Raw genomic sequence first — 22559 nt, 5'->3', positions numbered from 1 at the left:
TGTGTGTGCCACAGCCAAGTTGGAACCCTCCCTTACCCTTAACCTTTTTCCCTTTGTTGGCCAAAGTTCTTTTTCATAACAGACCAGCTCAATATAACACCAACCTCAAGAATAGTTTTCTTTCATGTGAGTGTGTTTAGTCTAAATGCAAAATGGATATACTGCCAGTTCCGTTCCTGTTCTGTGCCACTCTCACCAGAACGGTGCTCTGCATGCCCGCCGGCCTGGTGGACGACCTCGGCAGGGAGGCCGGCATCTGGAGGCCCCGCACACGGGTGTTTCCTGCACCGCCCCCCGCCCCCCCCCCCCCGCGCCCCTGTCTGCAGGCAGCGTTCCTGGGGCTGTTGCCCAATCGCAGGGCAAGGACAGAAGCTCTCGGGGCCTACTGGGAGTCACGTAACCCTCGAACGTGACCTAGGAGTATGATCAGGGGAGACCAGCGAGGGATTGCCACGTGCAGATGGCACGTGGAAATGAAAGGGTCTGCTGCCAAGGCCGTCTGTGTGGACAGCTGTTAGTTACTGTGGTTGCAGGATTTGGTAACTCCAGCATGGCCTCCTACCCCAGTTGTCACTTTCTGATAAGGACGTGTAACCGAGAGCCCTTGTGTCACGAACTCATAAGGACAGAAAGGCTGCTCGATGAGGAGGCTCCGGGCACTAATACTGTATTCCATGCAGTCGGTGCTCAGTTGGAAAGAGCGTTTCCTGCCAGTGGGCGGCCCGTGGCCCCAGAGTCTGCCCTTCCAGCCCGTTCTCGGCTGCCATCTGTGCTCCCGGGGCCCTGGGCTCATCCACACGCCACTCCGCGTCTTCTTGGAGGACAAGAGCCTTGGGAAATCTTGTCGGTGTGTTGGACAAGCGACCACGTTTAGACAAACAGAATGTATTTATTGCTGCAAGCCAGGGAAGGCTTTCCCAGATCAACTTCTCCAACATATGCCAGGCAGAATCACATCCAGACTATAAAAAGCGTGGCCTCACGTTGGGGTAAAGGCCATCGAGTGTGACGGCCCACGTGCTGCCTATTTTTAGAATAAGGAGCAGAGTTTCCAGATTTTGCTCCTATGGGTAGGAACCAGGAGATGACCCATCGTTTCTCTGCTTTAAAATGTGAATCCGTCCAAGTCAGATCATTTCAGGTAAAACTGTAAAGCAGCATCTCAGTAAAGGTGACGCGTCTGGTTTTGTTCTTCATGAAGACTGTGCCCCGTGGAGGCGAGGGACGTCCTGGACCTGTCTTTGGCTCCTGAACCTGGTTTGGTCCTGACCCGCTTCCGGGTCTGCGGCTCAGCGGGTGGGTGCTGGACGGCTCCCCTTTCTGTCCACCTTGCGCTCCACAGACCAGATTCCAGATGCGGACTCCGGACAAGGCCTTCATTTGTGTGGGTTTGTTTTTTGTTGTTGTTGTTTTCAGAAAAAGCTTTGGACTTAGTGTTTTTTAACAAGGCATTTTGAAAGTGTCCGCTCTTCTTTCTTTCCAAAACATTATCTATCTTGTAAATTCACTTACAGGGATGTACCAGAAGGACTTGGCCGTGTGAAAAATGTGCCTATGAACGTCAGGCCTTATCTTCTGAAACTCTGCTTTTCTCCTTTTCTGTTTGTCCCTTTGTTTTTAGGATATTTTATCACCATAGCTTTTCCATGCAATTCAGTGAATACTGACAAATGAGTACAGCTATGTAGTAACCACCAGAATCGCGATATGAACCGAGTCCATTCCCTCCCTCCATCCCCACCCCTGGCCACCACTGCTCTGTTTCCCGTCCCTGGTTTTGCCTTCTCTTGAATGTCGCATAAATCAGATGACAGCATAGCGTCCTATCAACCGGACGGGCGGGATGTGCTTCCCTCTCTTAGCGGAACGCCTCTGGATCCGTCTTCACTGCTGTGCTCATGAGGCTAAGCGGTGGCCCGCTGTGTGAACGTACCAGTTGGTCCACTCATCAGCCAGTGGACATTCAGGTTGTTTCTGGGGTTTAGCTAAAATAAATCGAGCCACTATGAACGTTTACCTACAGGTCTTACAGTAAGCGTACGTTTATAAGAAACTGCCACGCTTTTCCAGAGAAGCTGCCCCATTCTGCATCCGCACCAGCAGGTTCCTCCACATCCCCTGCAGGACCCGCGTGGCGGTCTGGCTCTGTGATCCGGGGCCACAGTTGTCCTTACCGTGGACCTACCTGGTGGCTAGCGGAGCAGACCTGCTTCTGTGCGCTTGGTTTCCATCTGCTCACCTTCTCTGAGCAAGCCCCTGTTCAGATCTCACTTGGGTTGTCTCTTATTCTTGGTTTCTGGGTGTCCTGTCTGTATTCTGGACAAAAATCATTTATCAGAAATACGTCCCCCAGTCTGCGGCCTGCTCCTTATTTCTTGACAGTATCTTTACGATCAAACCTTTCAGTGTTTTCAACGTTTTTCTTATATGGTTCATGATCTTTGTGTCACATCCAGAAATGTTTGCCTAACCCAAAGTCACGGATACTCTTCCCTGTGTTTTCCTCTAGAAAGATTAGAGTTTTAGCGCTTATGTTCAGGCCTACAACCCATGTTGACCACACGTTTGTACGTGGAGCAAGGTCAGGGTCAGGGTCTGTTTCCTTACACGCCGATGTGTCCCCTTTGCCCAGATCTGCTGCTACGATCTGTACCAGATGGCTCTGGAGAGCAGGAGTCCCAAGGCCCGTACAATCCCTCCTCAGATAGGTGGGATCCTTAATCTGGAATAGTACCGCGGGCGGGGCTGATGTTCTCTTATATCAAGTAAGAAACTCTAGACAAAAGGTGGCAGGTTTAGCATGAGCTCCGTCCACTTCCCGTGGATTAGGCAGCTGCCCCTTGTTCGCTGGCTGTTGCTGTGTAGGCACCGTGCAAACACCTCCACGTTACCGTTAGCTTGGAACACGGTGTTCCTTCATCCTGCCACGGTCGTCACAAAAACTGCTCACAAATGGTAATGATTATCCCTAAGAAGCGTGGTTCATTCTAACTGGTGTTTTGGATCCCGAAAAAGCAGTCCTTCCCAGCTTCTGGGCCGTTTTACGTATTTTCGAATGAGCTGGGGCTTGGGCTGGAATCCCCAGAGGGTCATGGAGAAGGGCAGCGTCGGGAGGGCCGGGAAGGCCTGGGACGCACTGCCAACAGCTGAGGAAGGGAGGGGCTACCCAGGGGACTGGAGAGGATATGGGGTGTCTGCGGAGGCCCGCTGCCCATAAAAGGCAAGACAGGAAAAGCAGACTTCAGAAAGAGAAGGGATTTCCTACTATTCACGTGTTGGCCAGTAAGTCATGAAGAGCTTGTTCTACCAGGAAAATACTGTACATAAATTAAAAATCCTGATGTTCAGCGAAGCGGGCTTTGTCCTTGGAAACATTCCTCTTTATCCGTCCCTGACAGAGGAAGCTCTTTTTACCCTCCTCCCCACTGTGTCCTGTAAGGCTGATAAGCTACAGATAGAAACAGGCACCCCTTGGAGTTGCATGAATGGGAGACGACCCTTGCCAGGCCCGGATGGTCATCAGCCCCGCTCCTGTATGTCAGGATCTGAAGGTCCGGAGTCATTCCACGTGTGCCCATAGCTGGGGATAGTCTACCTTTTCTCGGAAGTGAACACTCCACGTGCAGGAAGGCTCAGTAAGCGTCTCAGGGCTTGAAGTGCCTTCTGTCCACAGCCGTGGTATTTAAGCAATGTGGATTCAAGTCTGGACTCATTCCCTCCGCCTTTGCAGACTTCGGCTTCCAAGGCTGACCCCGGATCCCACACACACTCCCGTACTGGTTTCAAGGAGGGAGAGGTGAGGAGCAGCCGTCCATCCTCCCAGGGATCAAAGTTTATTCGGGTCTGTTGCAGACAGGACCCAGAAAATTGAATTAGAAATAGCCCTTAACACACATAAATATTACATTTTCCTCTGCCTGGTGCAGGAAGAGGAACATTTCTTCTAAGATCCAACTTCATGCTTGAGATTTTTATTAAAAGATACCAGTCCTTCTATAAGAATGTCAGGAAAGGAAGGAGGGTGGTATCAGGCAGTGATCCTCACACTTTACTGCACAAAGTAACCTCCTGGGGGTCGTGTTCACTGCAGCTCAGGAGGGTCTGGGCCGAGCCTGAGACTCTGCATTTCTCGCAGGCTCCCAAGTGGTGCTGATGCAGCTTGGGGATCGCCCGCTCCCATTACTCCCAGCGGTGTGTGATGGCAGATGGAAGGCTTGGGGATCGCCCACTCCCAGACCTGTGTGACACTTGGCTCTTTGTGCAGGACCTTCCTGAGCCCCTGTTGTCTCCTCTCAGGTGGGGGTCGTGGCCAGTATGCATGTGGCATGGGGGTAACATGAGATAAGCATTTTTTTAAGACCTGTAACAGTGCTTCACCCCAGAAGATACATAATTAAATGGTGCTTATCTTTGTCCTGTTTCCCAGCAAGTAACACATGGATATGAATCAGACTGGTGGGCGGGGGTCACGGTACATGGTCTCTCCTTTCCACGGTGTCTGCTGGCTTTTGACAAACATTTTGTGGAAATACTTGTATCAAGTAGATTGCAAGAATCTTAGGAGCTTTAGAGATTTGTGCAGTTATTCAAACTAGAGTCCTACACTTCCTGGGGTAATTTTTGTTTCTAACTTCACTTCCAACAGAAGGAAGGGAAGAACTGGAAATAGGTTTTCTGACTGTGACTTTCCCACTCAGGATGGAAGTTGATGGTCATTTTAGCAGAAAGGAAGGTCCTTTTCGTTCCTTGGTCATTCCAGCCGCTCTTTACAAACACACTAGGTGCCCGGGCGGGCAGGATATCCTCGGGGAACTCTCAGACCTGATGACTGAAACATGCATAGCAAGGTCCTTGACCTTGACGTCAATGCCCCTTTAGCCACAGCCGCACAGGGTGTGTCCTATGGGCAAGAGCGAGTGTCCAGTCCCCGGGGACAAAGGTCGAATTCAGACCCTTCCTGGCCCTTCCCCAGGGCGGAAGCTGGGTGGAATTTGTGAAATGTTCCATCTGTGAGAAGCTCAAGATAATGTCTTCAGAATGACACCATCTTCACACCCCCTGCGATGCCTATAATTCTGGAAAATGGAAAAAAGCAAGTGCCAGCAAGGACGTGGCACAATTTGGAACCTTCACACATTGCTGCTGGGAATGCACATGGCACGACCACTGTGGAAACCAGCAAGGCGGGGCCTCCAAAAGTGAAACGGGATTGCCAGAAGGTGCAGCGATTCCCTTCCTAAGTTTATACCCTGAGGAGCTGAGAACAGGTGCTCCAGAAATAACCGTGTGTGCGTACCCACCGCAGTACTGTCCACGGCAGCCCTCAGGTGCAAACACCCTCAGTGTCCGTCAACGGACCAATGGACAAACTGTGGTCATCCGTCCACTGAATGAAAGCGAATGCAGCACTGGGAGGTGCTCCCACACGGAAGAACCTCAGAAAAGTTGTGTTAAGTGGAAGAAGCCAGGCACCAAAGGCCACATACCGTGACTCCGTGTACTGGAAGTACCCAGAGTGGATAGAGCCCATCAACACCGAGGGCAGATGCCAGTCTGCCTGGGGACCAGGGGCTGGGGCGGGTAGGGGCGGTGGGGAGTGACTGCTTGGTGGGTACGGGGTTGCCTTTTGGGGCGATGGAGATGTTTTAGAACCAGAGCTGGTGGATAGAGAGCATTGTGAATGTGCTGGGAACCCTTTAAAATGGCTAGTCTTATGGGAACTTCACAGTGACAGCATGCTCCAGAAAAGGAAAGACTGGTTTTATTCCCAAAGCCAGACTTCCCATCCGAGAAACAAAGGCTAAAGAGAAGTTCCCTGACAATGGCAGGAAAGTGAGTACATGATGTTGCTATCACTTTTCCCAGCAAAGGGAATCGAGGAAAAGGTGAACGAGTGCACAAGGAGAATGTGGGTTTTCATCTCGAAGACGCATGCATTCTGCTTTGGTTGACAGCAGATGCCCCCTCCTAGTTGTCTGCGTACGATAATCCCCCCAGACGGAGATGAAGTTTGCAGACAGTAACAAGGACGGTGCTAAGGAGCAACACTTTATCCCCCAAAGGGTGCTCATGTAAACACTGACAAGCTACAAGCCTCACCGTGATTAGGGGCATTTGAAGGCTTGGGGTGGACTGCGTCATCACAAGACGGTGATAGTCTAACAGCTGCAAACAGAACTGAGCACAACTGGGGGAAATCCATAAAAATGGGAGTCAAAGCCTGTTTTGTCCCCAAACTTACAGCAAATGTAGCCAGCAGAGGCCCCTGAGCACTAGCCTAGGGTGAGCCTAGGATTCGTGTTTCCAAGGTCGGACTGCCCACCTTCCAGCACAACCCTCCTCAAGGAGGAGGGGACAAACAAGGGGCCATGGCCCCCTTCCCCCCATTCTTTGAAGATGTGAAATACCCCGGCTTCACCACTGTGTATAGTACTTGTGCTCAGACTGACTCTTTGGTGATTTCTGCCTTGACTGGACCCTCTGGAACACATGGAGGGTAGAGCAGGAGAACCCGCCGACTCCAAAACTGACCTTGGCCCATAGGGAGCCCTACGGAGACTTCCCATAACTCCCCTTTGTTGGAGGAGGCGGGGATCCCAAGCTTTGGGGTAGATCACATCCTTCAACTCTACCTTAATCTCCATCCGTATCTTCCACCCCAGAGAAATTCCTCTCCACTTCCCCACGCCTGGGCCCCACATCCGAAAGGAGTGGGCAGTGTAGGAAGGGTACCGAAAATCAGAGGTGAGAGCCCCATGCCCCTCGGCCAGGTGAATAATAGTCCGTGGCATGGATGGACCCCGTTGTGTTTATCCCTCGTCCTCCAGCAAACGCTGTGCTTCCGCCCCTTGGCTCTTGTGGAAGACGCCGCGGTGAACACGGGTGTGCAAATACAGGTTCATGTCTCTGCCTCCAGCTCGTTTGAGTATTACCCCCGAAGTGGAACTGCTGGACCGTAGGGCCGTTCTCTGTTTCATTCCTAGAGGAACTGCTACGTGCTCCCCGTCGCTGCAGCATTCCACATTCCCAGCACAGGGCTGGGGGCTCCGAATTCTCCACATCCTTGCCTGCTCAGCATTTTGTCTTTTTTTGATAACAGCCGTCCGTGCCCAATGGCTGTGGGCATAGATCTTTATAGGCTCCAGGAACCTGTAATTCTGCTCTGTGTGTGTGAGTAGTGTGCGTGCAGACAGGGGAGAAGATCAAATCACTTGGACGTCTGGGGATCATCGTGATACGTGGTGCAGGACACAGTTCTACACCGGTCGCGTGCATTATAGTGAGATAGAGACAATCTTAGACATTTGCTTGCAGTTTTCTTTTTAACTGAAAATACTCCTTTAAAAAAGCCAAGTAAGTTGATTCCTTCATCCCAACCCAATACTAGCATTTTGCAATAACATCACTTATTCTGGGGTGATTTTTTCTCACATTTAACATGCCTTTTCTTTTTCAACTCTAGGTCTTGTCTTAGCCAGAAATCACTCTGTTGCAACTCTGGCAGGAGATGGAAGTTGACACAGAATGTTCTCGGAACGTTGTAGCTCTTTGAGAATGAAAAGCATGGTTTCAGAAGCAGCCCAGTGGAAAATGCACGTCTGGAGCGGCCAATGGTGACCGAACTCTGTTGTTTCTGCAGGGCCAGCCCGGGCCAGTGGGCCCCCAGGGGTACACCGGGCCCCCAGGCCTGCAGGGATTCCCAGGACTACAGGGCCGCAAAGGTGACAAGGGCGAGCGGGGGTCACCCGGGATCACAGGACCGAAAGGAGACGTGGTACGGTGACTGCTGGGCCTCCCTCCACTTTGTGACGGGCGGTGGGCATCCCAACCTTCGGTAAGTTCGTCCGCCTTCTTTACAGGGAGCGAGAGGTGTTTCTGGATTCCCTGGTGCCGACGGAATTCCCGTAAGTGTCTTCTGCGGTTGGGATGTTAAAACATGGTACGCGTGCTAAGCAATAGGTTTAGGACTTACAGAAACGTCTCTGACCAGGCCTCCTGTTCTGTTTGCCCCACGAGCCTGGCAGACTGTACGTGGGTCCTTTTGCCCCGGAGCCCGGTCAAATATCGGACAGATTGCTTCCTTTGTAAACGTTCCTCTGGACTTGGCCTCAGCATCCAAGCTCCTTTGCCGAAGCCAGACATTGCTTTGTAATAAAAAGCTAGAGTGTTGCTCAGATATGCTCAATAAGAGCCGGCCTCGAAATTTCACTGGAACCCGCAGACAGAGCAGCGCAGCCGAGAACACGGATGTGATGAAGCCCTGCCAAACATTCGTGCAGCTTCCCAAATTCTCTGAAGTCAATCCACACAGAAACGAGAAGACAAGATAGGCTTCGTCCATGAGAAAATCTCCAAATGCAATAAAATGTGTTTTTCTAACCCAGTTGACTTTACTCCTTGTGGCATACAAAAATAAACAGAGCAGCCTGCCTCCCAGCCTCCTTCACAAGGACCCGCGAGGAGATTTCCCAGGGTCCACTTCCTGCAGATCCCGGCCGTGGAGATAGATGTGTTTATCACACACGCAGCCGTCGCTGCTGAAGTCTGAGGACATCTGCTTCAGGAACCGTATGCACATGTCTGGGCCCTTAGTCCGCGCACCGTGTCCCGCGTCACCATGTTAACATGCACAAACACACACATTCCCGAGGCCGCTGCCTCGTAGGAGAGCGAGGGAAGGAGGGCGTGAGAGCCGTCACAGAGAGGGAGAGTTTGTCCTTCGGAGCCTGAGCTACACATCCAGGAGAAGGAAGCTCCCGGAGCTAGAGAGAGGAAGCCCCCGCAGAGACGCGAGGCCTGGGTGGCGGTGACCCCGTGTCACCTGGATGGGGGCTCACGCTCACCAGTCACAACACACAGCTGTGACCAAGTAAGGAGGTCACTTTCCCATTAGTCAGAATCTTGAGAAATTGGCAGAGGTGAAGAATCTGTAGATTTCCAGGGGTAAACAAGGAGAGTATTTTCCTACCAACTGCCTCAAACCAAATCGCCCATTTTTAAACTGCTTCTTTGAGCTCTTAGGGCCACCCATCCGTTTTGTCTTCTGGAAGTTGAAATCTGAGTTTAAATGGAGTGATCTCATGGAAAAATATTGTAACTCATCTGAATCATATTTCAATTTGTTTTTCCACTTCATAATCATTTAATATGAGGAGCAAATAGTTCAGAAGTTAGAGAGGAAGTATCGTCACATGAGGGAGTGATCGCTCGAGTGAGCATGGATCCGACAGGTTTCTGCAGGATCTCCAGGCTGCTCAAGACGGCCTCGCTCACTAGCCACAGGGCTCTGGAACAGCAAACGTGAGCTGAAGGGCCACCTGCCACCTCCGAGCAGCTCAGGAATGTGATGTCGAAGGACCGGGCTAATTTTAGCTGTTTAGACGTCGGACATAAAACATGATATGCAGTCAGATATTAGAGGTGTATCTAATTAGATGCTGAGCCAATAGAAGCGGTCAGCTCAATATAACTAAAATTTTTCTTTGAAGAACAGTCTCAAACTAACGTCAGTTGGCGCACAATTTCCAATGAGTTAGATCGATTCTAAGAGGGCAACAAGGACCAGCAGCAGACAGATAAATCAGGAGCAGAGTGAAGAACTCAGTTTAAGGAAAGCATAGAATACCACAGATCACGAGCAGGACACCAACTGAGCTTGTTTTCTCCAGGCGAATTTGAAGGATCAGCTTTCGTGCCCGCGATACACAGGGTGGTTGTGATGTCTCTTGTCCCCCAGGACGGCTGACTCGAAGTCTGCTATAGCTCTTCTTATCTGATGACGCTGGTCAAAGCAAGGGCTTTGGATATCTAGAGCAAAGAGATGTACACCCAAAGAAAAATTCACTTCTCTCGTCCTGTTTCTTAATATCATTCAGGGTCCTGGCCCTCGGTGTGGGATTTGTTCATTTATCTTGAAATGTCCCATATTTCTCAAAGTAAATCTAAAAGGCATCCAACATGGCCTCAAAAAAATCACTCTGGAATATACGTTTTGTCTGCTGTCAACAGAATCAAAATTTTAAAGAAACTAATAAGATAGCACATATCTGAGCATCTGCTGTGGGAAGAAACAGCACAATAAACTGTGGGTTACTAGCCCAGCCCCTGGATGTTGCAGGAACCGGACGAATGCAGGTGGGACGCCCACAGCCTCAGCCTGACTGTCTCCAGTCATTCGAAAGACATTTGATCATATTGCCTTCCCTCCCCCACTCCCAACATCTCAGAACATCTGACTTGCTTTCTGTTCGAGTTTAAAACCGAAAAAGGAGTGTCCCCCCAAGAAAGCAAATGAGAGGAAGTCAGTTCTTCTGCATAGGGTGCAGTCACATTAAATCCCTTCCAGGGTGCATGAATCTTCCCCGTGTAGGATGTGGCTCAGCCAGACTCACCCTCTACAGCTCAGTTGGGCATGACATACAGAGGCACCCGGTTGTCCTTGCAGGACCTGGCTGCTTCTAGAATGTTTTCTAGAATTTCGAAGTCGACCGTGACCTGCCCCTGCTGAGACAGACCTCTCACTAGACCAAAGACAATTTACTTCTTCACCAGAGCCCCTGGGAAACAGAACTTTGTCTGGAAGGCTTTCTCCTACTTAGAACTGTGCCCATGGGCCCCTGTGTACTTAATCTTCCATTCCTTCATCTGCTCGTTCTGGGTTATCTTTTCCTGTGGGTTCATGCAGAGTGGGAAGATATGGAGCTGTCTTATCACACGGCTCATGAGAACCACGGTGTGTGTGCTGGAAGGCTCACTTGCTTTTCTCGTCCCAGGGACACCCCGGGCAAGGTGGGCCCAGAGGACCACCCGGCTATGACGGCTGCAACGGAACCAGAGGAGACGTGGGCCGGCAGGGACTCGTCGGCCCCGATGGGTTCCTTGGCCCTCCTGTGAGTACCGGCATGCGTGGGCCGTCCAGCGGTTAGCTCCGGAAGCTAGCCGACTGGCCCTTGTCAGCAGAGGCCTGGAGGACGTCATGTGCCCCCCACCAGTCCACCCAGAAGTCCCTTTTAGAAACTGTCCCAGAGAGACTTTCTAAGGAGGGCGGGTTGTCTCCTGTGGACCCCACGGCCGAGGCAAGCGGGCGGGCATGCTCCACCTGCTCCTCGCACCCCCAGGAAGGTCGCTCCCCTGTCCTCAGTGGGCGGTCAGGATGAAGGAGATGTTCCTGCAGACATCTCGGTGTGATTTTCCTGGGTCCAAAGAACTTCGTTTTCCTTATTCATTCTGTAAACAAAATAGAAAATAATGGGCTTGGTTTATATGGTGCAATCTTACTGGGGTCACCACATTCTCCCCCAGGCCACACTTCTAGTGACAGTGAGTAACAGTAGTAGCAAAACTCAAATAAAAAGGCTTACAGCTTGACAGAATGCCCTGTGAGTCACCATCTCATTAGATTCTAAAATCCTCTGTGATGTGAGAAACATTCTCCAGCCCTGACAGGTAGAAGCGAGCTCTTTTTAATGGAAGACGTTCTCGTAGTCACCTATTTTGTAGACTGTGTTCAGGTCTTTGCAAAAAATCTTGAAATGGTTTCCAGGACTATATTGTGACCCTCATACCTTCAAAGTATTGCAAAGTCGGGGTTATATCAACATCTTACTTGGTAGGAGAACGTTTTTAAGGTTGGGGAAGAGCAATCACGCATTCTTCCCCGTGTTTCCTGCAAAGCTAGTGGATTTCTCGCCCCCACCTCGCAGGTCCTCCTTCCTTGGCTGTCTTTTTTGTGTGGTTCAACTTCTCAACAAGGACCAACACTTTCTAGTCTGCTCTAATATCATGAAACTTTCATTATTAATAAATATGTCCATTACTTTAAAATACTGATATTTTTAAAGGTTTTATTTACTTATTTGAGAGAGAGAGAGAGCGAGCACAAGCAGGGGAAGCAGCAGTAGAGGGAGAAGCAGGCTCCCCACTGAGCAGGGATCCCAGGACCCTGGGATCACGACCTGAGCCGAAGGCAGACGTTTAACTGCCTGAGCCACCCAGGCGTCCCTAAAATACTGATTTTATCAGCAGGCATCAAAAGACAATTATACACATACGTATGTGCATACGCACCACGTATATTTGTCACGATTCCGGTTTAAGAGAATAACCCAGTATCTCTCCCAAAAATGGTGCTTCAGGGCATGTGCTAATATTTTTAACACCTTAATGCCAAAGAAAAGACAAAAACATGATTACGCCGAAAAAATGATGTGTTGGTATCCTAAAGGATTAGTTTACTGAGCATTTGTTTGGGTTTTTGAAAATAACGTTAAGTCCTATAAAATATTTCCATTTTAACTTCGAAGGAAGATACTAATGGGTAAATATAAAAGTGAAAGTCTCACCTTTGTGGCTAAATGTAGTGACTGGTGTTCAGAATAACCTAAATAAGCGATAGACATTGCTCATGAGGGTCAATATTTAATCACCCAGATGACCACAGCTGCACTGAATGTTAACAGGTGTTTCTGTGTTTTCTCTGTCTCCTGCATGCCTGCTACCATAGGGGCCCCAAGGACCCAAAGGACAAAAAGGCGAGCCATATGCGCTATCCAGTGTGGACCGCGACAGATACAGGGTACGTTCGCTAGATACGGGACTCGAGACTGAGTAATCGGTGTAAACTCCTGATTAGTGACGGTGCTTTCCAAGTATGGCTGAGTTGTGAGGATGCAAGAATGGGGGACACCTGGGGTGGCGGAACTGCCCAACACCATGATGAAGTTAAAAATCATCGCTATCCCATTGGGGTGATATTCAACTGTGGGTGCACACCTTTCCCATATTCACAATGCCCCAGATTGGAGGTAACATTACCAAGTCCCTGGTTGTGATGAAATGTAACTAGACCTAAAAATTTATTTAAAAACCAGAACCCTTAACATGGTGTCTTCTTAACTAGGGTGAACCCGGAGACCCTGGCTTGGTTGGTTTCCAGGTAAGTTCTGTTTTTATTAGAGAATGTCCCAAGCAGAACTTTAAGAACTCAGGACTCCAAATACCAGTCTACCTTTCTTAATGGCCTACTATTGCTGCCTGCCCTTAGGGACCCCCCGGCCGTCCTGGGCCTATAGGACAGATGGGTCCGGTTGGAGCTCCAGGAAGACCAGTAAGTACCACTCTTGGACCGCTGTGGAGGCGTCCTCTAGACATCCAGCTTCTTCAGTGTTGATGCGGATGGAAGCTTCAGGATACAGCTGGGATGCTTGTGGTCACCCTAGAAAGTGTCCAGACAAAACAGGTCATCCTTTGCATACATTTTGGTACTATTAAGGATGAAGAATGAGGACTTGAAATTTGTGGGCACCAGATCACCACCAACCATGTCAAATTTTGACTTGGTGCTGGCTGGGCGCCCCTGCAGTGACACAGAAGCTCTCTCAGCCCTACACCCAGCCCGCCGACCAGGGGCCTGTTATCCCTGGGCAAAGCAGATCATAGTGCAGTCGGTGAATAAGGAGGTAGTGGGCTCTGCCCGGGCGTGACCATCATCACGAGTGAGGTATTAGACATCAGTGAACAAAATGGCCCTAGTGCCCCACCTGAGTGGCGGTCTACGGGTGTTCCCTACCCTTGCAACTCGAATGACCGAGTGATTTGCAACAGGACAAATGCTGGGTGAAGGAGGGCTTGCAGCAGGGAAAGAAAGATCCGGAAAAAGAGGCCACATCCCCCACTGCGCAACGGTCCGGAGCTAAACCGCCCCCACCGGGTCTCTGACTCTCATTCCCCAGAAGTTTAGCAGTAAGACAGACGGGCCTCGAGCAACATTAGGAGAGATCGGTCTCCAGGTGGAGAGGGACCTTCTTGCAGAAAGCCGTTGAGATGAGGATCGTGTGGTCACAGGTTCTTTGCCTTCCTACTACACACCGTTGTCGGCTTGCTCACAGCTCGCACAGCAGCAGTGAGGGGGGTATTCTTCACATACACGGTTCAGGGAAATCCGCAACCACGGCTGCACCTGCCGTGTCCCGAGCTGATCGGACAGCTGCAGGTTCTGAAGCCTCATCCTGAGTGCCGTGTTGACACTGAAGGTTTTGTAGAAAGATAGCAATGTTTGCAGGTGGACTTCCAACTGTGCGGTTTGGGCCTGTAGGTTAATTCTGTTCACGAACATTTGCTGACCCGCCAGCAAAACGTGCTAGACGGTGTCCCAAGGGGAGCCCCAGCGGGGGTCGGGAGAAGCGGTCTCTGCAATGACAGGGCCTGGGCCCTTGCAAGGGGTCCGAGCAAGCCGGAGTAGGACACGGGTGAAGTCACAAGTCTGAACTCAGGAAAGCACACGCAGAACAGCTGTCCACGGCCTGCCGGCAAGTTCTGAGGGCCAGGCCTGACCCGGCCTTCCGCCTCCAGGCTTTCCTCCCCGCCCAGACAGATGTACCAGAAACCTCTATGCATACTACACAGGCTTCTGAACATGCAGGGGATGGCTTTCCCAGAGCTTTCTAGCAGATGTTATCTGGGCCCTGGGATAAAGAAAACAGTTTACAAATTTCTTTGTATTTGTGCAGGGCCCGCCTGGACCCCCTGGACCAAAAGGACAGCCAGTAAGTGGGTTATGGGGGGGGGGCCGGGGGGGTGCTTACATTCTTTTGCGTACCCTTCTTGACCATAGAACTACTTGGTGGACAACAGCGTATTATTTATTTCGTGATGAGAACAATTTTGTCGGTTTTTAGGACTTAATGTTATAAATGCCAAAGACGAATCCAGAGGTACCTCTGCAGTGGTTGGCTCATCGCTAAGTGGATACAGTGAATGACTTGTTGTTTGCAAATCACATAACGCCTGCCGTTGTGTGAAAATCGCGCTGATGGACGCTTGATTGGAAATGCAGATGCAGGAGCAGCTCCAGTTTGTGTGAATGCACAGGAAGGGACAAAATGTGACTGTATCTGTGTGGGGCGACCAGTGGCATCCTTCTCACCCAGATGTGACCAGGCTGTTTGTGCCTGAGGGTGAGGTCGTCAGCCTCTGGGGATACAGTCAGGGATTTTCAAGTCAAGCTTGAGCCCAGAGCTGTGCTGTTCCCATCAGAGAAAGGTTATTAAGTTGGACGGAGCACAGGAAAGTAGGTGGCTTGTCAGAGCCTGTAGACAGAACTAGGGTTCAGTGTCACCGGGGTGAGCTGGGTAACTGCAAGACCAACAGCAGGAGTCTGTGATCAAGACGTGACTTGTCAGAAGTGCTGGGCTGCCCTTACCAACGTTGAAAGACCATCCCGTGGCCCGCACATTCCCCTGTCTGCCCCATGGAAACCTCATCTCTGTGACCTCCCGGGGACCTCGGCCGCCACCACCTCCGGGGCCCCCAGGCCCACCCCCCTGCTCCCATCACCTCTAACATGGCTTCTGGCTGGGGCTGGAGCTCATTAAGCCTGCTGCCCCCACCACTGGGCTCCCCACTGTCTTGTAGCCACGAGCAGGGTGGGAAAGGCTCAGAGCCAAGAGAAGCGGATATAGGACGGGCCAGCTAAGCCCCAGGGTCGCCTTAGATCCCCACTTGGCTGCAACACAAACAGCCCTCACCCTCCGCCAGGTCACTTCCTGGGGACTCGGACAACCAGCTCACGGGGCAGAGGGACGGCAGGGGCCCCAGCAAATCGCATTCTGATCTAGCCTGGCTGCATTTCTGTGCTTTGATTTCAGCTCCCAGCCAGGTGGGAAAGGAGCAAAAAAGCAAAAGTTAATTAAAGGCTTTGTTTTTATTTTTGGAGAATATCTGGGTACGGGAGGGGGCGGACGGGATACTGCCGAGAGAAAGACCAGATAGGGCCCCACGTGATCCTTTGTCGCGGCGGGCCTGTGGAGACCCTGGGGAGGAAGCAGAGTTGTTTGCAGGCCAAAGAAAAGAGCACGATTTCTATAATCTGTGTAAGTGTGGAGGGCAGCTTCTTGTCGGGCTTATCCTGGGCTTCAGGGTCAAGTCTGTTCTCCAACATATGTCCACCCCCCTCGTGAATCTACTGAGTCCTTGCTAAGTCGGGGCCCAACCCAGAGAATCACCATCCCCTAAAATCATTAAAAGGATCGAAGTGTTTGTGAAATTAGGATTATCTTACCAAAATGAGAAAAAGCTGAGCAGAAGGGACACGGAATCATGATCCTCGGATACGGGATCCATGGGGAGATGGCTGCTTCCCGGGTCTGTCGGGCTGGACTTGAAGACACGCTCTGAGACCATCATCTCTGCAGATGACAGGTGTCCGAACGAGTCCACGGGACCCGGGAGCAGGTCTGAGCTCCGCCACGCACCTGCGGTGAGGACACGAGCTCCGACCGCCCGTGGCATCCACGTTCATCGTGCGGCCGGGGGCTCGACGGTCACAGAGCACTAGTTCACACAGCAAGTGCAGAATTAATGACTCAGCCAACAGCCCGATCCTCGGGATGGTTGAACAACAAACTAAAATATTCTCCAATGTTAGCCCACTATTTTCGAGGTTCTGCTTAGAGTATAAAGTACAGATTTCTCAAAAGCACGTGTGTTAAAGAACAGCACTTCATGTTTCTGCTCCCCATTGTTTTCATCACTCAGACCTAATCTCGGGGAATACGCAGAAGGCGCTGGAAGGTGCTGCTTTCTGCAACCCCACGTGACCCCAGCCTGCCCCAGTTCACATAACGTTACACCTGTTACGTGGTCTATATGTGGAACTCGCAAAAGGAGACACATTCACTTTCTTTTGTGTCAGATAGCTTTGGGGAGGGGACTCTGGAATATTCTGCAAGGATAATCGTTCAGTATGCTGCAAGCAGATCTTGCATTTCTTTTTCTTAAAAAAAAAAAAGTATTTCACTGTGATGAACGACTTTTAAAAACTTAGAAAAATCATTCTCTTTTCAGGGCAACAGAGGACTTGGCTTTTATGGAGAAAAGGGTGAAAAGGTAAGGAAACCTAAGAGATTAAAGCAGAGGCCTGCTTAGCAATTAGGAAATAAATCCTCTTAACGACAGTTTTCCATGCGGTTGTCGGGACCATTTGCATAGGAAACCATCACTGTAAAGTGCCGGGCTGCGGAAGGGGCTTCAGTGATAGTGACAGGTCGCTGAGACGGTGAGAGCCTGCAGGGTAGGTTAGCCCCGGCCGGACCTCTGACGCAGACATGACCTCGGCCGTCTGCAGCACCCACAGAGTAAAGGCGCTGCCCCGAGGTGTCCCAGCGCGGCGACCCTCGAGCTGATTGAGCAGACTGAGGCGGGAACCAGAGGCCAACATGGAGCCCGTGTAGGGCAGACGGCCCGGCCCGGCCGGGCTCACAGGCGAGCAGGAAGACCGCGTGGGTGTCTGCAATGGTCTGCGCTCCGGAGGCAGAGACCGTGGGCCTTTGCAAGCATCACCTGAGGCCACATGTGTGAAAAGCTCAGCAGGCAAAGCCTCACCAACACGTCACCCATCGCCTTCACCGCAAAACCTCCGGCCCACCGTGAAATACCTTTTGTTCTGTGGCCTCGTTGTTGGCAGATTTTCATTTTGTTTTCCGCTGTGCTTTTTGATGGGACAGCGCACTAAGTGGGATCCAGTACTTCTCAGGTTTGAAGAGAAAGACTTTTTCTTTATGTTAATATCATAGAAAAAAATTTAAAAAGAAAAACATTGAAAGATCCAAACGCATGAAGATGTAAATACCTGTGCAATGAAATATGACAACATAGTAAAATAACATAAAAAGAAGAAAAATCTGGGAAGAAATCATGAACGGAAGGGAGAGTAGGCACGTCAGGCAGAATGGAAATGAAGTGAATGTCTATTATCTCTAGAGTTGATTCAAATATTAATAAGAAAATATCAAGGCCCTGACAGGTAAGGGGAAGGTGAGCAAGCAGTTCCAGGCATTTTTGTAGATGTAATGTTAGCGGACTCACAGGATACCCCTGCAAGTCCCCCTTTCTGCAGCTGATACATCCTGTCCCTTGTCTCCTGCTCACACTAGGTGACATCTGGGCTCAAATTTGTATCATATAGTTTACATGTGGAAATACCAAAGGAGGTGAGCATATGGTGCAGAAACCCTGTCTAATAATGTTGCAAGTTGATGGACTTCACCATCTGTGCATCCCATGAAAAGTGTTTCTTGCTAATGATAAAAATGCCAAAAAACACTCTTCCACAGCCCCTAGCTATGCCTTAAGTGGAAGGAAGATTAATCATTTCACTTCATTTTTAGCTATATTTTACAAAAAGAACAAAAGGGTTTGGGATGCTATTACTATTTACACATAGTAATTCTGTTTGAATAAGGCAAATGCTCTTTTTTTTTTTTTTCATGAAATTACTGTAATATCAAAAAAATGTAATTTGTGCACATTTTTTGGCTTTTTAAAAAAAATGAATTGATGTCTTGTTTTATAAATTTTCTGTATTTATTAGGAGAAAATTTTTATCGCCTCATCTTTACCAACCATGTAATAAGCCTCATAGCTTTCCAACAGAGCTACTTGCCAAACAATTTTTTGCTTATTAAACCATGCTGAAACAAACAATAACAACTAAACATCAGCATTTACTTGAAATTTTAAGAATGAGGACTTCTGATTAGCCTGAGCCAAGATACTGTATTACCTATATGCATTCCCAAAGTCTAGACACTTGATACGTTCAATCATACCTTCTTCCAAAATCAGTGAACTAATTACTCCTTTTAATATTCATTGCACATTTATCAACCCAGTTTATCTTGTCCTTAAGTCTACTGTAGAAGGGAACTATATCTGTTAAAACATAGGGATTATCATTGTATACATATATATGTGCAATTTGTAATGTATTCTGTGTTGTAGGTTTATTATTTAATTTCACCACTTCATCACTTCTGTACAGTGGCCAAGCAGATACCTCAAACCCCAGCGTTTACGTTAAGTGCATTTGCACATTTTAGGCCCACTGGATCCAGATTTTATATTGGCAGTTTCTGAGGGCAAAAGCAATATATTGTAACAGAACGTATAATTATTTGATAAAACAGTCTATATTTTATAAAAACTATTATAACACTAAAGCTGTACCTCAAAAGTCTCAAAAATAATTTGATCAAATACTTTTTATAACTTTTCAGAGGATCCATTTGTGGCTTTTTTAATGCTCTTATAGGAAAGTCTTTTGGCAAGCCATGACTCTTTCACTTGCCTGGAGTTTTTTGGGTTTTTTGTTGTTGTTGTTGTTAGTTTTTGCATTCTTTTCCTGCTAGTCTATGACTTCACTGCTTTTCCTTAGTTCAGTAATAACATCCTTGATTCTGTGCTGAGCGTGTTAGGGTCATCATATCTCAGGAATAGCAAGTTGTTAACTAACCATACTGAATTAACCATTTAATCACAGTGACCTCATGTCTTAAAAATTGTTCAAATTTAAATTCTATGAGAAACATAAAAGCACACTGATTTATAGAAAGTTTATAAATATTTCAGCCTTGAAAAAAAATGCCAACTGAAGAAGCTTGAGCTATTTTATTTATTGAAGATGCTACTTTTTATAATATAAAAATACCCTTAACTGGTGAAACAGTGGTGAAACTGGGGTGGTCTTTCATTTCTTAGGCTTTTCTTATACCTTGGCCCCAATCTTGGAAAGCATTAGAGTAATACGTTGATATGAAGATATTTAGCCCTTGTATAGAAATTCATCATAAGGAGGTAAATCCGCAGAAGCAAATGCAACCCAAACTTCTGAACAACCTAAACACCTTTTATGAATAAATTATAAATGATTATGAGTGCAGGGGGACACACATAATTTTGCATTGTGATCATTTTATTTTATACTGCGATTATAACATTATAAAATTGATGTACTTGTGGAAAACAATATGCAAAAATAGAAACAGCAGTTTGTGGTGGTGCTTTTATTCACACTCAAGAGTGTCTTTCCAATTTAAAGATCACTGTTTTTGCTAAACCATTCACAGGGTGACATGGGACTGCCGGGACCCAATGGGATTCCATCGGACACCCACCATGCCATCATCGGACCCATGAAGGAAATGTTCCACCCAGATCAATACAAGGTAAAGAGGCTTCAGCAAAATTGACTGTATTCCCAATAGAACTAAAATAAGGAGAAGAAAAAAAAAAAAAAAAACTTTCTTCAATCTTTTTAAAACAATCACAGAGCCAGAGCCCTCACCATCCAACTGGCACGTCGTGCAGGAAAACACTCCCCACAATCACATGGGTGCACCCATCCCTCATCTTCAAAAGTTGTGACAAATTTGAGACAATATGAGAATTCGTGAAACAATCTCGAATATGTATGCAGATCCTTGTGCAGGCGTAGGTTAGTGGTCAGAGCATAATTCAAAGCCAGGATATGGAACTATTTGAGCAAAATGTTGTATTTGGCAAAATAAACCTACTTTTACTCTTTGCTGACATGGAGCATTGTTGTGGGTGGTTTTGCATCAAAGTCAGTTTGCTGACTTTATAATTCCATTAATATTTTGTCTGATAAAAAGTATAGTCTTGGAGTCTAAAACCCCCCACTTTACCACTCATTCGCTCAGACGGGCCACTGAATCACACAAGTGTTCGAGCGCCCTTGTGCCCAATGAAGATGGTAACACCCGACCTCGTATTGCTGAGGAGTGGAGACCACAGTGAAAACCCCAGATTAGGTCGGGCATAGACAGTGCCTGGGAACCAAAGTGAAAACCCCAAACAGAATCTAATTCCAACTCTCAAGTATCTGTCCGGGTGGGGATTGGGTGCACGGCCATGGGTGGGAGAAGGCAGGCCTCAGGGAGCTGTGCCTGAGCTGTCCCGGAATGCAGGGAAAATGCATCAGGAGCAGGCGGTCGTGAGCCAGCTGAGTTTAGAACAGGACGCCCCTGGACAACCAGGCAGGAGGGGGGCCCCATCCAGTCATAGGTGGGATCCAGGCAGGACTCTGGCTCCTGATGGTGCCCTGACCGTCAGCCAGGTTTCCAGTCTCAGGATGGGCGCCAAGGATGGATCGAGGCCAGAACAGGTTGAATCGATGTGAGGTGCTCAAGCTTGCACCTCACATTTCCTTCATCTTCTGCAACCAGGGTGGGCTGGGGCCGGGGCCCGGCCAGCCTGCGGGAGGCTGCCACAGGGGGACGGGGATCCTGGGCACTGTCCCAGCAGAGATGGGAAAGGAACCCAGTTGGTCACTACGTTTTTTCATATAAATGAAGGATCTTTCAGATCATATAAAATTAACACTGCTTTCCAAATAAAGTCTCTTTTGCTTGGGACACACACAAAATGTGTCTTTTTCTCAGAGAACCCACCTAAGAACATCTTATTCAAACAAATATTCTGGTCAGGGGCTGTATGCTCCAACACAGCACGTCCGGTCTGCCTGCCGCTGGGGTTGGGGGGAGACCCAGCGACCCCACGCAGAGAAGACAGGCAGCCTCACAATCGTGTGAAACATAACACGTGATTTAACGGCTAATGTGAAGATCCAGAAGAAAGCGCACCTTTTTTCTCTTGAATTTTGAAGCTGGAAAGTGTAGGAGTTGTTTATTCTGATGCATTTATAATCATTGTTTACGGTTTCACTAAATACTTCCGGGGACCACAAACCCTGATCCGTCCTTTCTATTCTTGAATTAATGGCCTGCCTTACATTTCATTGTCTTCACAGGGTGAAAAGGGGAGTGATGGGGAGCCGGGAGTAAAAGTAAGTTGAGCAGTCGCTCCTCACTGGGGGGCCCCCAGCTCTCGGTGTCCCCACGCGCTCTGGCAGCATCCACCTGTTACTCCAAGCCGCGCTCGCTTTGCTGCCTCCTTTCAGAAAACGGTTTTAGACTATCTTCCCTTTTGCATCCCAAACACCAGCTAAACAACATTTCCTGGGGTTCATGAACAGAACCTCAGTGCGTCCAGAGCGCAGGTGTGGGGCTCGAGGCCCCAGCAGGTTTGGCGGTGGCTTCCATTCTGGGTGCAGCGCGTGATGCCCTGCTGTCTCGTCCTTGTCACGCCTGCCCCGTGTTCCCAGCCCTCCCGGCGTCACCGGCTACGTGACGATGCCAGTGGGGTCCGGGACTGACGATAATCCAGGCCTGGCCGACTTTCTGTGACCCTGTGTGGCGCTGGGGTGGACCGGGGGCCCCAGGAGGCAGGCTGGCCAGTGGGGGGGCTGGAACCCCCAAGCGGGGGAAGCGTGACGGGCCGGCTGCCTGACATCTCTGTTCTCTCCTAGGGCATATCCTTGAAGGGAGAAGAAGGAGTCATGGGTTTTTCAGGCCCACGGGTAAGCCTTGCGTTCTGTAACTGCGGTTTGTTTGGTGTGTGTTTTAAGCAGACTGCATCTTTCAGAGCAGTTGTGGGTTCCCTGTGAGGTTGAGGTAAAGGTACAGAGATGTCGCGTATGCCCTCCCTCCCCCCACCTCGCACAGCCTCCCCCCTCCCAGCGGCCCGACCAGAGTGGCCCCCAGGGACTGCCGTCTGAGATTGTGCGCCCCCATCGGAGGAAGGCGGGAGCAGAACAGAGACCTCACCACTTCTGTCAGGGAGGCTAACCGAACCTGTGCGGACAACCCTGTGGACTGGCTCCAGCACAAGAACGTGATTCTTGTTTCCCTGAGAGTCCAACAGAA

The 22559-nt window shown here is 49.3% G+C and overlaps 1 protein-coding gene across 2 annotated transcripts in view; it reads left to right on the top strand.

Moving 5' to 3' along the window:
• COL4A2 (collagen type IV alpha 2 chain) overlaps positions 1 to 22559 on the top strand; it is a 165236-nt gene that overhangs the window by 97941 nt on the left and 44736 nt on the right. For both annotated transcript variants that reach the window (XM_035003053.1, XM_035003052.1), the window contains exons 5-15: positions 7640 to 7774; positions 7860 to 7904; positions 10773 to 10889; positions 12503 to 12574; positions 12899 to 12934; positions 13043 to 13105; positions 14508 to 14543; positions 16843 to 16884; positions 19902 to 20000; positions 21605 to 21640; positions 22163 to 22213. In XM_035003053.1, the coding sequence (XP_034858944.1) occupies positions 7640 to 7774; positions 7860 to 7904; positions 10773 to 10889; positions 12503 to 12574; positions 12899 to 12934; positions 13043 to 13105; positions 14508 to 14543; positions 16843 to 16884; positions 19902 to 20000; positions 21605 to 21640; positions 22163 to 22213 (732 nt within the window). The remainder of the gene's footprint in view (positions 1 to 7639; positions 7775 to 7859; positions 7905 to 10772; positions 10890 to 12502; positions 12575 to 12898; positions 12935 to 13042; positions 13106 to 14507; positions 14544 to 16842; positions 16885 to 19901; positions 20001 to 21604; positions 21641 to 22162; positions 22214 to 22559) is intronic.

The sequence above is a fragment of the Mirounga leonina genome, unplaced genomic scaffold (genome assembly GCF_011800145.1).
Source record: "Mirounga leonina isolate KUSES-001 unplaced genomic scaffold, KU_Mleo_1.0 Mir_127, whole genome shotgun sequence".
In the NCBI taxonomy this organism is placed as follows: domain Eukaryota; kingdom Metazoa; phylum Chordata; class Mammalia; order Carnivora; family Phocidae; genus Mirounga; species Mirounga leonina.
The sequence above is the reverse complement of the archived record's forward strand: the minus strand, read 5'-3'. Positions and strand labels throughout refer to the sequence as shown.